Below are 18,645 nucleotides of genomic sequence, written 5' to 3' on the forward strand. Positions count from 1 at the left end.
CCACACCCCAGTGTCCCTTAGTAGACACTCTTTTATTGGGATGGATATATATATATATATATATGTGTGTGTACTCTTGCTCTCTAGTTTGTGCTGCAGACATTTTGGAGAACATGAGACTAGAAAGGAAATGAGACTGTAGGGGTAAGGGAGCCTATCCAGTAGGAGGGAGGGAAAAATGGGACTGGATATTTGGGTTACCAGAAGGCTACAGCAGGAACCATGTGGGAGGGAGGGGGATGAGTAGATTGAGGAAGCCACTCTGTGGGCATTTGTGTGCTCCCTGGTGGAGTATCCTCAATCCTCTCTGAGCCCAAAGACCTCTGATAATTATCCTATTTCATACGTAAAAAATGGGGCCAACACATTTGAAAAGACAATTTGAGGGAAAACTAGGGACACCTTAGTAAAGCACGGCAAACCATCGAAATGCACAAGGATCTCAATCTCCACCTGAGAGAAGGTGACCCAGTCTGAGACAGACAGGGAACACTGACTCTTAAAACTTTCTCTCACCAAAAACAAAAGGCCCCAGTGTCTTTCTCATGGGGATGTTTAGGTCTTTCTCTCACATGAAGGTCCTTTTCTCATATGGAAAATGAGTTTTCTACGCTCTAAGAACTGTCATTTTTCTCTCTTTCTCTCTGAAGTAGCAGTTTCCACACTCCCAATCAGGAATGCAATCTCTTTCTCAAACACAGTAGTGCCCGCCCCTGTCCACACACCCAGCGACAGACACACAGAAGAATGGAGACTGAAAGCAACAAAGACACAGAAACACACACACACAAACACAAATAGAAATACTGACTCATAGACACAGGCCAATATACACAGATGGGGGTCTCTATACTCTCACTATTGATCTTCATTGTATTACTCTGTTTTAGTTTGCTATCCTGTTTTAACACACCCTGAAATCATCCTATTTATCTTTTCAATTGTTCATTCTCATTATGCTCCATGTAAGCAGGGACTGGTCAGATAAGCCCACTGCTGTAGCTCCAGTTCATAGCAAGGGACCTGGCACAAATCAGAGATTCAGTAAACATTTGGATCAGTAATTAAAATTATCCTCCCATATCTAATCACCTGCATAAAGCATTCACCTTCTCCCTGAATTAAGCTCAGCATGTTTGTAGTATATCCCTTTGGGCAAGCAACCCCTGATGCCCCAGGCCAGGGCCCCTTCCCCATCTGTACCCTCTCTATTCACAACAGTCCCAGCACCTATCTTGTTGCTGGCCTATGAGTGTGGTTCTTCCCACCAACATATGAAGATAAGCGGACAAAGAGGCAACTGAGAGAACTCCAGGGCTTTTAATAAACAGAATCCAGAGGCTGCCCCGACCTGGTATGTAGTCAAAAATCAGGCTGCACTCAAGGAATTTAAGTCCATCCTGCAATGTGGGTGAGGCCAGAAAGCTGGGGAAGAGGAAGAGAGGGATTAGCCCAGGGTAGGCTGGATATGGGGATAATGTACAAAACTTCATCCGTAAGATAAACTCCTTGCTCCTCCCCATGTCCTATCCCCTCCATGAATAGCGGAGCACAGAAACAGAGACAGATAGACCAGAGACCCTCGCTCCTGCCATACCTACAGTCCAGGGACACCATAGCCTGAGTTGGAGTCTGACCTGATCTAGGATCCTTCCCCATGTTGCTGTCTCCCAGGAAGCCATGGTAAGCCTGTATCTCCAGCAGGCTGTGGGTTGTTGGCCTTGGGGAGACAAGGTATGAGCAGTGAGTAAGATTTATCTCCCAGCTTTTCTCTCTGCCTCCCTGCCCAACTGTTCCATCTTTCATTCACCTTGGAGGACACACATTCATCTCTCCCCATGGTGTCCCGAATGTTCTGCTCCTGGGGCTTATCCTTAGGAAGATCCAACTCTTGTGGCATCTCTGCCTCAGCCTCATGGAATAGCAGCTTACCCTGAAGGGTGTATAGCAGGTGGAGGAAGGTCTGGTGCCTGGAAGGAGGAGGTGGGTGTGAAGACAGGGAACCTCAGCTGAACCACCCTGGGTCTGTAGCCCATGTTCCCGGCCTCACCTCTGCAGCTTGTACTGCTCCTGCCCTGCCTGCTGCTTCAGGGTTCCAAGTTCCTGATATAGCTGTTCAAGCTCCTGCTGAGTTCCTGTCTGACGCTCCCTCACCTCTGAAGAAACCACTGCCAGATGCTGCAGACGCTTCTCCTACCAGGAGTGAGAATGTAGACATGGTTCCTCAGATGCTGACGTCTTAGAGCCATTTCCCCAACCCCTAGCCTAGACCTAGCTGGGGGTTCAGACGCATAGATGGAAAGAGGGACTCTACTCACTTTAGGCAGGACCAGGGGCTTAGAAAAAAGGAAGGGTCAGAATGTGTAGTTACAAGGTGAGGCATTCTGGAGAAAAGGAGCACAAAGATGATGATAACACTTATTTAGTTTGCTATGTGCCAGGCACTATTTTAAGCACTTGCTATACCAATTACTTAATCATCATAATAACTCTATAGAGTAGATGCTATTATTTTCTTCTTTCACAGATGAATAAACAGAAGCAGAGAAAGTTAGGTGACTGCCCAAGATCATGCAGTGGTAAGTGGTGATGCTAGGATTCAAGTCCATGTTGGTACCCATGCTATAATGCCTCACTAGAGGAAATAGAATAAAGGTTTTCTAGGACTTGGCCCATGCAATAGCATGGTGGCGAGAAGAGGTATTTTCCTAGGTGAATAGACCTACCTGTTGTAGCTGCCACTGCTTCTGGACTATTCTGAGTTTTTCCATGGCCATTTGCTTCTGCAGGTAAGCAAAGGAGGGGAACAAGGAGAGGAGGAGTGCATTTTTATGTTTGGATTTCTTTTTTTTTTTTTTTTTTTTTTAGTATGTCTTTTTTGTTTACATTATTTCATTCTTTTTAATGGCTGAGTAATATTGACGGATGAATGGATAAAGAAGATGTGGTACAGGGGCTTCCCTGGTGGTGCGGTGGTTAAGAATCCGCCTGCCAATGCAGGGGACATGGGTTCAAGCCCTGGTCTGGGAAGATCCCACATGCCGGGGAGCAACTAAGCCCGTGCGCCACAACTACTCTGCCTACGCTCTAGAGCCCGTGAGCCACAACTACTGAGCCAGTGTGCTGCAACTACTGAAGCCCACGTGCCTACAGCCCGGGCTCTGCAACAAGAGAAGCCACCGCAATGAGAAGTCCGCGCACCGCAACGAACAGTAGCCCCCACTCGCCACAACTAGAGAAAGCTGGCGCGAAGACACGAAGACCCAACACAGCCAAAAATAAATAAAAGTAAAATAAATAAATTTATATATATATATATAAAAAGATGTGGTACATATATACAATGGAATATTACTCATCCATGTGGTTGGATTTTAAGACAGCCAGTGGGTCCAACCCAGCATGTTCACCCTTTTCCTCCTCCTCTCTGCCTGCCCTCTCCTCCCCTCATCCTTGGTTCACCTTGGCCTGGAGTTGTTCAAGGGCCTCCTGGAGCTTGGCCTGCTTCTTTTGGGCCTCCTCCACCTTGGGCAGTGCCTGGGTCAGGGAACTTGTGATGGCCTCCACGTGCTCTTGGTAGGTGGCCTTCAGCTCTTTCCACTGCTCTTTGACTTCAATTGCCTTCTGCCCTGAGAAGAGCCAAGAGTGAGGGAATAAGTGAGGTTGGCCCACCTGCCTGCAACACTGGGGCTTCAGTCTTCCCATCAGCCAAACAGCTGACTTGACTGATGTCCCTCTTCCTTCTTCACTGCTTCCCTATTCCAACCCCCTGCCCACTCACGGCTAGTGTCTTCAGAAGCCAAGGGGTTCAGGTCCCGGGCAGTGCCTTCCTGAACCAAGAAATTCTGCAGGAAGTCTACTACTTGAAGCTGGCTGCAGAGGAGCTTGTCTTTCTTCCGGGAGTCCTGTTCAGAAGGAGGGTGGACGCAGGTAATATTCTTACCTCCTTGTACTATAGGCCAACAAGGTTACCTTCCAGTCTGCTCACCATTATCGCTGCCCAGTGTCTCAATAGGAGGACCCAGGAGCAGTCCCTGGCTTGTGAAAGGCTAGCTCCCATCTTGTACGCACCATCACAAACTCAGCCAGCATCTGCACGGGCAGTTCTGCCTCCTCCTGAAGACCTATAGGCTCCAGGATGTCTGCCACCTTGGCCAGGGCCCTGAAGGGGCAAGAAAACAGGAGAAACTGCAGACTCCTGGGGTCCTAGGTCTAGTCAATTTGTGTGCACATGCACATATGTGATTATGTGTATTAACGCTGAGTCTTGTCCTGCCTAGCACTGGCTTGAAGGGCCATCTGGGACCAGAAATGGTGTTTGTATGGAAGACACAGGGAGGTAGTAAGTGCCGTGAAGAAAAATAAGCAAAGCAAGGGGAATAGGAGTGTGGGGAAGGAGCTGTGATTTTAAATAGGGAATGTCTCACTGAATAGAAACCGTTTGAGTTTCTGAAATCAGTCATGGAAATATACAGGGAAGGGGGGAGCCCCACCACGCAGAGGACACAAGCTTGGGGGCAGGGTATCAGAGTACTTGAGGAGGAGCTAAGGACAGGGGGCTGGACCCCTGGGTCTAGGCCCTCCAGAGTTCTCCCTTGTTAGCGGCCGTAGCAGTCCATTAGGAGGCGGGGATGGGGACAAAATAATCCACTGGGAGAGTGTGTGTTGGACAGGGGTGACAGAAATTGAATGGCCCTCCCAGCATGTCTCCTAGGGGTGGAAAGTCTGTTAGGATAGTCGATCTGCGAAGAGATATGGAGGGTTAACAGAGATGGAACGGTCCCCTTTCAGAACACACCTCTGGGGGGTGTGCGTACGTGGTGGGGGACGGACAGTCCCTCATAGCCCTTACACCTGGAGAGACGCAACCGTCACCTCAGGAACCTAAGACTGGGGGGCTGGGATCAGGATCACTTCACGGCTTAGTCGACCCGCAACCGCTGTAAGGGGTGGAGGGGAATTACTGATTTTACTTGGAACCGCGCAAGGTCCGCCCCAGCCCGCCCCCGGCTGCCACCTGGCGAGACACACTTACTCTCGGGCAGCGGCCTCCGCCTTAGTCTCTGCCGCCTCCATCATTCCCCGGGCCGCGCTTCAGCTCAAACCTCAGTCCACTTTGGACCCGGCGCGAACCGCGCGCCGGGACAGGCGATTGGATGTCCTGTCAGTGGGCGGGAATCAAGGACCATTGGGCACTCTCATTGGCAGGCGCAGATTGGCGCGTTAGCGCGCCCCGTTGTTTGGCGCAGGCGCAGTTGTTGCTGAGCCCTGCAGGCGCGCAGAAGTTCTACGCCTGCGTAGTAACCCGTAGGCGGTGCTGAGGTTTGGAGGTGCCGCTTGAGCTCGCTCAGTGGCGCGCTGCCTAGTTCTCAGAGTAAGAGAAAAGACGTTTGCTCTGTTTAGCCTTTAGGGGCAACTCTCAGAGTTACCTTTATTTTAAAAAAAAAGAAAAAGAAAAAGAAATCTGCCCTTGAAGGAGAACGCTGGGTCTGTCTTCCGAGACACTTGGCATCAATAACGGATAACTAATCCTGGAGACTGAGGAAACAAATAATCAGCTCAAAATGCTTACAGCCTTTCAAAGATTTTCCAGGATGCGGGTTTGGGAGAGAAAACCTAAGCACAGCCCAGCGAATTGCCTGCGTTGACCGGTTGGAGCCGAAAGTTTGTGGGAGACCAAGGCAGGTAATGACCTCCAGAGTATAGCAGAAAGGAGAGGGTTGCTCAGAGAGAGAACTCGGAGTTCTGTAGAGTTTTCTCCAGTATTCTGCTGAGTTCGGAGCATCTTGTGTTTGAGGAAACTACCCCGAAGGGGTTTTAAGGATTCCCAGAGATCACTCAGGGTCAGTAACTCCTTCTACCAGTCAGGCTGGAAAACTTCATAATCCATGGGCGTTGGTTGGCGTACACAGACAGGTTTTGCCTTAGTAATAGGGCATTAGCCCTAGACACCTCACGCCTCTAGTGCCACCTAACAAATCTTAAAAGCAAGGCCCAAGTGGATCAAACGGTTAACAAATCATTTAAGTATATGATAGACCAAAGTTAAATAATATTTATAGAAATACAAAAATGTCCAGCAACCAGTAAGGTACAGTTCACAATGTCTGGCATCCAATTAAAAACTACCGAGCTAGAAAGAGAAAAACAAATACTGTATGCCAACGCATATATATGGAGCCTAAAAAAATGGTACTGATGGACCTAGAGGCAGGGCAGGATTAAGACACAGACATAGAGAACAGAATTGAGGACACAGTGGGAGAAGGGGAAGCTGGGACAAAGTGAGAGAGTGGCATGGACATATACACACTACCAAATGTAAAATAGATAGCTAGTGGGAAGCAGCCACATAGCACAGGGAGATCAGCTGGGTGCTTTGTGGTGACCTGGAGGGGTGGGATAGGGAGGGTGGGAGGGGGGCGCAAGAGGGAGGGGATATGGGGATATATGTATATGTATAGCTGATTCACTTTGTTGTACAGCAAAAACTAATACATTGTAAAGCAATTATATGCCAATGAAGTTATTAAAAAAAAACAAGCTTGCAAAAAAGCAGGAAAAGAAAACCCATGTTTAGGAGAAAAATCAATCACTGTTCAGAATAGAAATAGATGCTAGAATTAACAGGCAAGGGTTTTAAAACAGTTATGTTCAAAAAGATAAGCAGAGGTATAATCAAAAAGATAATAAGAGGTAAGGATATGGAAAAAGTGGACTGCTCATGTTACTGGTAGGAATGTAAAATGGTGCATCTGCTTTTGGAAAACAGTTTAGCAGTTTCTCAAAATGTTCAACATATAGTGACCATATGAACCACAATTCCACTCCTAGGTATATATCCAAGAGAAATGAAAACATGCTCATAAAAACTTGTACACAAATATCCATAGTGCAGCATTATTTACAAGGACTGAAAAGTAGAAACAACCCAAGTCCCTTCAGGTGGTGAATGGAAAAAACCAAAAATCTACATCCATTAAATGGGGTATTTTTCAGCAATAAAAGAGAATGAAGTAAAAATACATGCTAAAACATAGATGAGCCTTGAAAACATGCTAAGTGCCAGTTGAAAGAGAGCAGATATTGTATGATTTCATTAATGTGACATATCTGGATTAAGCATATCTGAAGAAACAGAAAATAGATTAGTGGTTGCCAGGGCTGGGAGCTGGCATGGGAATGGGGGGAGGTTGCTAGTGTATGGGGAGAGACTGCAAATGGACATGGGGTTTCTTTTACTGGGTAAATAAATGAAAATGTTCTAAAATTAGGGCTTCCCTGGTGGCGCAGTGGTTGAGAGTCCGCCTGCCGATGCAGGGGACGCGGGTTCGTGCCCTGGTCTGGGAAGATCCCACATGCCGCGGAGCGGCTGGGCCCGTGAGCCATGGCCGCTGAGCCTGCGCGTCCGGAGCCTGTGCTCCGCAACGGGAGAGGCCACAACAGTGAGAGGCCCGCGTACCGCAAAAAAAAAAAAAAAGTTCTAAAATTAGACTATAGGGAAGATGGAACAATTCTGTGCAAAAAAACCACTCAATTTACACTTTAAATGGATCTCAATAAAGCTCTGAAAAAAGTTAATCAGAAATATGAAACATGTAATAAAGACCTAAATCAAACCTGTAGAGGTGAAAACTGCAATGTGACAGATGAAATTAAATGGAATTAATAGCAGATTAAACATTGCATAATAAGAGATAAAAGAAATTGAAGACATAGTCTTAGAAACTAACACAAATAGTAGAAACCTAAAACATAAAAAGAACAAAGCAACAGTGAGCTGTGGTACAATTTCTGACAACCTATGCTTTCCATAAAGGACCTTCTTGCTTGACTGAGTCCTTCCTGCTTGATGAGTCTACTTTTTAGAACTTTCTAAATATTCTACATATACAATACAGTGGAGAAAATAAATGACACTTTCTGAAAAGTACATTTGATTGGAGTAACAAGGACTGACTATCAATCTCTTTATGTTTGAAGGTTTGGGTCCCTTTGATCTATTTATCACAAATTCCCACAGAAATACTGCCTTTTGAATAAAATCCTTTTCAAATGTTTGAAATGACCTCACTTCACATCTAAATTTAAATATTTTAGGGTAAACTGAAGACCAAATCATTAAAAGAGCAAACAATAAATAGCAAATCAAAATGACATACTGCAAGTTGAACTTGAATGCAAGTTGACTTTGGACTATACATAGCACAAATTTGCCAGCTCTGGGAAATTCCCTGGAGGTCCAGTGGTTAGGACTCTGTGCTCTTCCTGCCAAGGGCCTGGGTTCAACCTCTGGTCGGGAATAAAATCCCACAGGTAGCGCGGCATGGCCAAAAACAAAAACAAACAAATAAACAAAACCCAAATTTGCCAGCTCTGTTTAACCTTCCACTTGGCTCTGATTTATACAGATCTGACCTAGAATTCTAATGAAAATTACTATAGATAATAAAAAAGTATGATTCCAAGTTTCCTCCTCTTTCTGTGTTTTCTAATCCACAAGCCACAGCCACATGTGGCTATTTAAATTTAATTACAGTTAAATAAGATTAAAAGTTTATTTTCTAAATCACGTTAGCCACATTTCAGTGCTCAATAGCTATGTATGCCTGCTGTCTGCCATACTGGACAATGCACATTTTGGAACATTTCCATCAATGGAAAGTTCAATTGGACAGTGATGATTCATAAACTTTTAGGTACATTAGATACATACATCCTGTAATTTATGTACAAAAAGTTTACATTAATTTCAACAAAACCAACAGGGTAAAAAAAAATTCCGTAGCTTAAAAAAGTCACATTTGCAGTAAAGAGGTTGCAAGTGTATGAATTGTATGTGTTTTTAAATTTAAAGAGTTCTTGTTTGCAGCTTAACAAACTCTAATGCCCTTCATAAATTATATTAAAAATTTTTGTATTGCTCAACCGATCTTCCCCTGTTGTAGAAGGTAACAGCACAACCAGGAAGGATGTAAAGCAAATTCCCTTAAGCATATAATTGATATGGGCATTATATTTTCATTTATTAAGGTGGAAACATCTATTCAGTCATTGAACAAGTGAAAAATGTTTTAAAAAGCATATGTTCCTAGAAATAGAAAATTTCCTCACTCATGTTGATGCTTTCTTTGTGTAGTGCACATGAAACAGTTCTGAAAATAACACTTACCTTAACACTCAGATGGAATATCAGCTGCTTTATTGGGATGCATGAAATGATTGTTGGAGCAGATTCATCTGAGATTCATAGAGCATTAAGTAAATATAAGTAATAAGATAAGACATATGTTTGCAATTGTCTATAGAAAAAATACCTCCAGTACTTTATAAAACATTGAAAACAAAATACTGTGCTTTGGGGACTGATTTCTATCTGTACAGAAGCTCTGTTTGGTATATCCAGCTCTGCCAGCATTGTTTTAGGATTTAAAGTTGTATTTCTGCATCTTCTCTGCCCTGTCGCAAGGTCATCTAAATGAGTCACGGGAAATCCAGTGAATAAAACATTATATATAAATAGGTATATATAGACATAGATACACATACATCTGTCTATATCTCTATACATATCTTCATATGTGTTTGTATATCTTACACAGTAAACATTAACTAAAAAGTAATATTTTAAAATCGATTTAATTTTCTCCTAGTATTTTGACACCAGGCTTTTCTATAGCTTCACTGATTTTTTGCTTTCCATGTCACAGTCACTCTCAGAGTACTAAATGTAATTCTCTTCTGATATTTATTAGTTCAGAGGCTAAAGCAATAACAATGCAGGTAAATAAAACATATGTGCTAGGCCATTTTCAAAGGCTGCTTGAAAATTTTATTCATTATGATAAAGCTGTCAAAAATATCTTCTCTTTTCTACCTTCCTAAACATAGGAATATTTCTGTGTTTATATCACTTTGACCATTAGTTGCTGGATGTTTTCTTCTATATTTCAACTATTCTCCAAGCAGGCCCTCCAAGAGCTTACGCAATTTAGTCTGCTGATTTTTTTAAAATTGTTTTTGGTAATAGTAACTTTTTAGGGTTTTTTTCATTCACAAAATATATGATGAAAATTTTGTTTAAAAAGTTGGTAAATAATTATTGCTTTGGTGTAGGTGTTTTAATGCATTAAGGCAAATTGTATATCTGATTGGAACATCTATGCAGTAAGCTAAATATGTGGCAGACAGTACAAATAATTAATCAGAAAGTGTTGACACTCAAACTCTTTTTTTTTTTTGCGGTACGTGGGCCTCTCACTGTTGTGACCTCTGCCGTTGCGGAGCGGAGCACAGGCTCCGGACGCGCAGGCTCAGCGGCCACGGCTCATGGGCCTAGCTGCTCCGCGGCATGTGGGAGCACGAACCCGCGTCCCCTGCATTGGCAGGCAGACTCTCAACCACTGCGCCACTAGGGAAGTCCGACACTCAAACTCTTGATGCGGAAAATACTTTTGCTTTTATCAACCAGTGAATATATGCTTTGGTTTTCGTGTGTGTGTGTGTGTGTGTGTGTGTGTGTGTGTGTGTGTGTGTGTTTTCAGTCTTGCTCTGGGAAAAAGAAATTCCCATCGGTTTACTTACTTTTTAAAAACAGATTTATTGAAGTATGAATTATGTGACAAAATTTATCAATCATAAATGTAAAATTCAATGATTTTATTATATTTACATAGAATTGTGCAGTCAGTTTTAAGACATTTTTATCACCCCTAAGAGATCCACTTTGCCTGTTTGCAGTGAATCCCTGTTTGTAGCCCCGGGCCCAGACTAACACTGATTTTTTTTTTTTTGTCGTCTCTGTAGACTAGCCTTTTCTGGACATTCCAGAAACATACAATATGTAGGTGTTTTTGCATCTGGCCTCTTTGCCTTAGGACAGTGTTCTGAGAATCATCCATGTTGTAGCATACATTGGTAATTTGTTCGTTTTTATTGATGAATATATTCCAATGTGGAGATATACCACAAACAATTTATTTGTTCACCAGTTGATGGAAATTGTTTCTGGTGATTGACATATGAATAATGCTGCTGTGAATACTCCCAGAAAAGATTTTTGTGTGTGTGTGAACATATGTTTACATGTCTCTTGAGGAGATACCTAGCAATGAAATCACTGAATCACTTGGTAAGTTTATGTTTAACTTTTTAAGGAGGTACCAAGGTATCTTTCCAAAGTGGCGATACCATTTTACATTCTCCCCTGCAATATACGAGGGTTTCAGACTTCTCCACATCTTCACATGTTATGCTCAGTAGTTTTAATGGTAACCATTCTAGTGGGTGTAAAGTAGTATCTCGTTGTAGTTTTATTCCCCCAATGACTAATTATGATGGCCATCTTTTCATATGTTTATTATTCATTTATACATCTTCTTGGGTGAAATATCTATTCCAATATTCTACAGTCCTCACTTAGAAAAACTGGGTTAATTTTTTAGTTAATATTGAGTTGTAAAAGTTATTTCTGTTCTATGTAAAAGTATTTTTTAATCAGATACATGATTTGCAAATATTTTTTCCCAGCCTGTGGCTTGTCTTTCATTTTCTTAACAGTGTCTTAAATATTAAGAACACTTTGCCTAGCTGAAGTTATGGAATGTTTTTTCCATGTTTTCTTCTCAAAGCTGTATAGTTTTAATTCTTACATTTACATTTATGATTCATTTTGAGTTAATTTTGTGTACAATGTGAGATAAGAGTCTAAATTCATCTTCCTGTATATGGGCATTCAGTTGTTATAGCACTACTTGTCAAAAAATTATTCTTTTCTCATTTAATTGTCTTGGCACTTCTTGTCAAAAAATCAACTGGCCAAAAATGTATTGTGTTTCCTGGACTCTCAATTCTATTTCATTGATCAACATTCTTAGTCTTACAGCAGCACCACATTGTTTTGATTTTTGCACCTTTTTATAGTACCTTTAGAAATTGGGAAGTGTATGTCTTCCAAATACTTCTTCCTTTACAAATATGACTTGACTCTTCTGGTTTTGTTTTGTTTTTGGCCACACCACGTGGCTTGTGGGATCTTAATTCCCCTTGACTATTCTGGATCTTTTGCATTTCCATATACATTTTAGGAATGACTGATCAATATCTATCAAAAGGCCTGCTGGGATTTTTTATGATTTGCATTGTATTAGGTTGGAAGATACGGATAATGGTTTTGGTTTGTCTCTGTTTTTTTCATTTATTTTTATTTTTACCACTGTGTGTTATTACAAAGCTAGGCTGCCAATAATTTTCGGGGAATACTTGGTATATTTATTGCATAAGACAGTGAACCAGCCAAGTGTCTCCAGGAATTCTCTGGAACTGGTGAGGCCAAACTCTAGGTAAACACTTCTCTCTCCAGATAACTATCTTAAACACCAACATAGAGGTGGACCAGTTAGACTTTGGAAAAAATTTAACACTCAAATCAAAGTATTTGACACAATAACCTCACCTTGTTTAAAAGAAAGCAGGCAGAAGATTAAATACTTTATTAACAGGACACAGTAATATTTTATTGACAAAGCTAGATAATTTGCTCTGACACAATTAGGTATTTTTTCCTTCATAACTGCTCTCTCTGAACATTTCAAGAGCTGATCATCTTTGTGTTTTGAAAAAAGTGATGGCAACTTCTAAACTGATGTGGAAATTTTGAAATTTGGAAAAGAAAATGGATTAAGTCCTCCTTAAACCTGGCATCTGTGGGAATTTTGTTCTGCATGGATGAAATTCACATTTATTAATTCAAAGCACTAAGCTAGACTTAAAAAAAATTCTTTCATTTAATTGCCACACAGAAACTCTCTGAACTAACTTATTATTCCCGATTAAGAGAAAAAAACCAGAAACTCAGGAAAGCCTAACTGAAGTAATTTTACCAAGGCCACAGAACTACTGTAGTAAGTTGCAAACCTAAATCTGAAATATGTCTGACACCAAATTAGCTCTTTCTATGTGAACTGATTGGAGTTAGACCTGAGAGATTTTCAGCAATAAAATTCAGCCTTTGTTGAAGGCCTGTTTTTCTTATGTCATCAGCATCTTATTCTCTACCTGATTCTCAGTAAATGTTTTTAAAATTGATTTGAAATTGCTTTGTTTTTTAGAATTTTATTTTATTTATTTTAAATTTATTTATTTATTTATTTGGCTGCATTGGGTCTTCGTTGTGGTGCGTGGGCTTCTCATTGTGGTGGCTTCTCCTGTTGTGGAGTGTGGGCTCTAGGTGCACGGGCTTCAGTAGTTGTGCCACGCAGACTCAGTAGTTGTGGCTCGTGGGCTGTAGAGTGTAGGCTTAGTAGTTGTGGTGCATGGGCTTAGTTGCTCCGCGGCATGTGGGATCTTCCCAGACCAGGGCTCGAACTTGTGTCCCCTGCTTTGGCAGATGGATTCTTAACCACTGTGCCACCAGGGAAGTCCCTGTTTTGTTATTTTGCTGTTTTTCTGTTCTACCTACATGCAATAGTAGTGCTTTACCCCCAAAATATGTGTGCCTTATATTTATGGTTTCTGCAACTTTAAAAGCTTTATTTATTGGGAATTTCAGTTGAGAGAGGACATATCTTAGTACAAATAGTTTTTTAGATTCTCTTTAATTATAGCATTTCAGTGACCAGCACTTTCAACATTGTACATTTTCAACAGCTGAGAGAGTCATATTTCATCAGAGGAAATTAGTTGCCCCCTGAAGATGCTGAAAATCAGGTTTATTATAGCACAATTCATGGCAAAAGGCAAAGAACATGGTCTTTATAGTAAGAGATTCAGGTTCAATTTCAGTTCAACTACCTAGTGCATTTGTGACCTTGGACAATTTAAATGAAATCATGAATTCTATTTTCTCATTTATTAAATAGGGATAATGATGAGCAGGTTTCTTGTGAAAAACAGAGTAAAAGAATTTTTGGAAAATATCTTGATCTATGTTCGACACATAGTGGATGTTATTAACATTTTAGTTTCCATGTCCATCAGCCGCTTTTATGAGTCATATTTAACTAAAGCCAGAACATGAATAACTGCAGAAGTTATTTGGGAATAGTCTGTCATATAAGTACTCAGTAAATGCTTAAGTGTATACAACATGGATTAGACTTGTTTTCCAATAAACTATCTCCTCCAATTGCATGATTGTTTAACATGATTTACAATTTTTACCTTTCACAATGCCCTATTATTCATTTTTCAGTGCCAACTTAGTCATTAAACTTAAAACTCTAATTTTGGGTTTCACTAAAACAACTAAGAAATACCCTTCCAAAGACTTAACATTTAGCTCATAAAGCTATTACTATTTTACTATGAGCTATGATTCTGAGAGTCAGTGATAGTTTGATGTTTGCTACAACTGTGCTTTGCTGGAATTTTCATATTAACATACAACGACATCTGACATCTTGTTTTAGGAAGAATCTCCATGTTTAGCGTCTAAATTGCAGACCATAAGGTAATTCTTGCCTTGGTTTGCTAGTTCCAGATGGATAGATTCTATCTTACACCCTGTTCCATTCCCTGTTTCAGTCTCATTCTTCTAACAATGCTAAGCAACGATGCAATTTGGATATGAACCATCAGAACCAAATTGCAAGACCCTCATGAGAAAGCATATCTTGCTAGGAGTAAATGCCCATGAAAGCCTTTTGAATCATTTCTAATCACTGTCTAACCCTCCAGCTTCTTACTCTTTGTTTTCTGACAGTAATGAACCAAATCAACATGGTGAAAGCCTGAAAGCTAAAGGGATTATTTTTAATTCTCAAACTCATTTTTATGTATCTGTTGCACTTATAATCATGTTTAGATTATTCCCATTGCTTTCCTCTAATTTTGAAGGGAGATAATTTCACCTTATCTATATAAATCTTTCCCTTTCAAGAAGAGTTATCTGTTTCTCTTCGTAGATTAAGCTAAATGTTAAATATATTTTGTTTTTTACCACTCAACAGCCACAGAGATTCACCCAGGGACAGCTGATATCTCATAGGTGCACAAAGTGGGTGGCTTGGAAAAGCAAGGGGAAGAACAAAGACATAATCTAGGGATTTCCCCCCATTTCATCCTTATACATCTACTCTACAACATTGCTGTAGAAATTACTCATCCCTTTGAAATTTTTTATTCTGTTTAAATATGATTATGAGAAAAAAGTCATAAATCTTCAGGTAAATTTATATTTCCACTAAATGAAATGCATTTAAAAGTAAAACTCAATCCTGGCAAACATGTCCCTTTATATCACATAGATACACTATGTTCAAAAGCAATAATTTAGACAGTTATTTTAGTTTCCAAGTAAGTAAAATTTTTAAAAAATCATGGTGACTAAAATACAGGTTTTCATTATTCCGGTGTCACAATGTACTGTGCCATTTTGAAAGTAGTGATTTACTGATATTTTTGTCAGTTATTTTGTCAGTTTTAAATATCTAAATATCAATATTTTTATTAACATGTACAAAGATACTTATTGCCTATATTAAAATTGTATGTCAAATGAAATTATATCAAAAAACCCTTCACTCATCACAATTTTTCCAAGGTATTGTATTATAATTATATATCCCAAGGTATCTTATAAGATTAATCATCTTTTCTTAATTCAGTTAACGATTTGTATACAGAGTATGGTTGAATTATGAGTTGGATCTATTCTGCCAATCTCTGTCTTTTAATTTGTGTATTTAGACATTTTAACATATAAAGAAGTTATGTATATGTTGAGGTTTAATTTTGTCATTATTGTTTCTCTTTGTTCCTGTGTTTCTTGTTCCTTTGTTTCCTTCTTTTAGCCTTTCTTAGATTACCTAAACATCTTTTAGAGTTACATTTTTATTTATTTATGATGGCTTGAGTATATCCACTTGTATAATTTTCTGCGTGGTTGTCATAGGTATTGCTGTATACATATATAACTTATCACAAGCTATTGTGTCAATGTGTTTTTTTTGTTGTTTGTTTGTTTTTTTGTGGTACGCGGGCCTCTCACTGTTGTGGCCTCTCCCGTCGTGGAGCACAGGCTCTGGATGCGCAGGCTCAGCGGCCATGGCTCACGGACCCAGCCGCTCCGCGGCATGTGGAATCTTCCCGGACCGGGTCACGAGCCTGTGTCCCCTGCATCGGCAGGTGGACTCTCAACCACTGCGCCACCAGGGAAGCCCTGTGTCAATGTTTTACAACTTAGAAGTGTAGAACATTTGCTTCTCTTTAGGTCCCTTTACCCTCTCCATTTTAAAAATATAATTTTCTAATACATTTAGCACCACATCAGATAGTTATAACTTTTATTTTAATCAAAATATTTGCTAAACGAAGCTCATGTGATGAAGAATAGTCTATTATATTTACTATCCAGTTCATTGTTCTTCTTTCCTTTCTAAAGATCCCTGTCTTCTGTTATCACTTTCTTTGTGTTGAGAGAGCTTTCTTTAGTCATTATTTAAGGGTAGATTTGCTAGCACAAATTATTTTAGTGTTCCTTTGACTGAGAATGTCTTTATTTCCTCTATTCCTGGTGGATAGTTTCATCACTGGATATAGAATTTCTGGTTCCTTTCTAGAATTGACAGTTCTTTCACCATCTAAAAAAAATGTTGTGCCACTTCCTTCTGGCCTTCATGGTTTCAGATAGGAAATCCATTGTAATTTAAATTGCTGTTCCTTTATAGGTAATACATTCTTTTCCTCTGGTTATTTTTAAGATTTTTTTCTTTTTATTTAATATTTAGAATTGTAATTTTGTTATGTCTTGGTGTGGATTTCTTTGGGGTTGTTTGAGGTTCTCACATGTTTGAGTGTGTAGATTTGTTTCTTTTGCCAAGTTTGGCAAGTGTTCAGCCATTGTTTCTTCAAATCCTTTTCCAGTACCACATTCTTTCTCTTCTTCTGTATTCTGATAATATGAATTTTTGCTCTTTTAAATTTTTCTACAGAAACTTCTGTTCTGTTGGTCTGTCTTCACGTTCAGTGATTCTGTCCTTTTCATTGACACTCTGTTGAGTACAACCAGTGAGTTTTTTTTTAAAAAATTCAGTTATTGTAGTTTTCAATTCTAAAATTTCCTTTTAGTTATTTTATGTAACTTCTATTTCTGTGCTGAAATTTTCTTTTTTCGTGTATTTTGTGAGAATTTGTAATTGATTTAAAGGATTTTTAAGGCAGTTGCTTTTAAAATCTTGTCAGATAATTTCAGTATAAGATTAATCTCCATATTGGCATTCCTTGATTATCTTTTCTCATTAAATTCTGGTTCTCCAGTTTCTTGGTATAATGAATGGTTTTTTTCAGTTGTATCCTGGACATTTATTTTGTTGGGGGACTCTTTTTCCTAAGTATTCTATGTTAGCAGGCAGTTGTTCTGTTTAAGTTTAGTGTGTAAGTTATAGTCTACTTCTCTGACTTTAATTCCTATGAATATTTAGTTTCTGAGCCCTTGCAATGTTATTTTTGTCTTCTTTGTTTTCTGGTGCTGCTGGGACTCCTGCTTAAGCCCTATTGGAGCCGTCTGTGGGGGCACTGAGAAGTATTCTGGATGAGGCAAGAATCCATTGGACCTAGTCCCCTTATACCACTGGGTAGAAGCCAGGAAGTCACAGGGCTTTGCTATTGCAGTAGATATGAGAGGATGGGACCACTCTCTGGGCCCTGGTTCTGGATTGGGTGATAAGAGAGCTAGGAGTTTGTTTCTGCTGCTGCTGGGAGATCACAGCACTGACCTGACCTAAGGTATGGAGCAGGGGCCGGGGTGGCTGAGGCTTTGCTGTTGCCACTGCTGTTGGTGAATTGGATCATCAACAGAGGCCCTCTTTGTGGAGAAGTGCTTGGGGTTCCCCATCAGGTCTCTGTTAGGTTTCTACTTTCCCAGTCCTTTGGTTAGAAAGAGCAGATCTGTTTTTTCTTTCTTCCTCCCTCTCTTCTTTCTTATTCTGTCTTGCTATTGATTTTTCTTTCTTCCTCTCTTTTTGCCTTTTTTCTTCTTTGCCTGTTGGTCATTTCTTGTGGCAGTCCTCTCCATTGCCCAGTGCCAGGGTACTGGCACTCTCTAGCCAGTACACATTCTTTTTTCAGATTTCAGATTTCTCTTACTGTTGTCTATGAAATAATTTCCAGGGTATATAATTATACTTAGAAGGAACAGGGAAAAGTGAGTCTATACTCTCTTATTCCTGAAGCCTTAGCTAGTATTTTTATAGCTGTGGTTATAGCTTATATTTTTTATGCTTTAGCAATTAACATTGATCTTAGAACACACTAGGTGCTTGGCAAAAAAAAAATGTGAATAAGTGAATTAGCAAATGAGTGGTTGCCTAAATAAAAGGAAAGAAGGAAGGAAGGAGGGATGGAAGGAAAGAAGGAAGAAAAGAAGGACAAAGAAAAAAAGGAAAGAAAGAATAAAGGAAGAAAAAAGAAAAGAAAAGGAAAGGAAAGGAAGAATGCTTTTGTCAATGGACTACTTTAATAACAACATTATATATTGGAAAGAGCACCAGCCTCAACTGTGTAACTAACCAATGTAGCATTATTGCCTATCAATTTAAATTCTATAAACTTATGTTTTCTTATTTATAAATTTAAAGGCTTTACTTAAAACTTGTCATCCCTTCCCGTCATGTATGCTGTGGCTCTCAAACAGTTTTTCTGAAAGTC

The 18,645-nt window shown here is 40.1% G+C and overlaps 1 protein-coding gene across 1 annotated transcript; it reads right to left on the reverse strand.

The window, feature by feature from the left end:
* Nucleotides 1-1,340: 1,340 nt before the first annotated feature.
* Nucleotides 1,341-5,115, reverse strand: ZWINT (ZW10 interacting kinetochore protein). The gene is made up of 9 exons (XM_024744846.1): nt 5,036-5,115; nt 4,072-4,162; nt 3,782-3,905; nt 3,463-3,629; nt 2,727-2,783; nt 2,051-2,193; nt 1,811-1,970; nt 1,638-1,720; nt 1,341-1,425 (listed from the first exon to the last, which is right to left on the reverse strand). Exons 1-8 carry the CDS (start codon nt 5,077-5,079, stop codon nt 1,643-1,645), a joined length of 864 nt encoding a protein of 287 aa, XP_024600614.1. The 5' UTR covers nt 5,080-5,115; the 3' UTR covers nt 1,341-1,425; nt 1,638-1,642.
* Between the last annotated feature and the right edge of the window lie 13,530 nt (nt 5,116-18,645).

This window comes from Neophocaena asiaeorientalis, unplaced genomic scaffold, assembly GCF_003031525.2.
Source record: "Neophocaena asiaeorientalis asiaeorientalis breed wild unplaced genomic scaffold, Neophocaena_asiaeorientalis_V1.1 scaffold131, whole genome shotgun sequence".
Classification (NCBI taxonomy): Eukaryota; Metazoa; Chordata; class Mammalia; order Artiodactyla; family Phocoenidae; genus Neophocaena; species Neophocaena asiaeorientalis.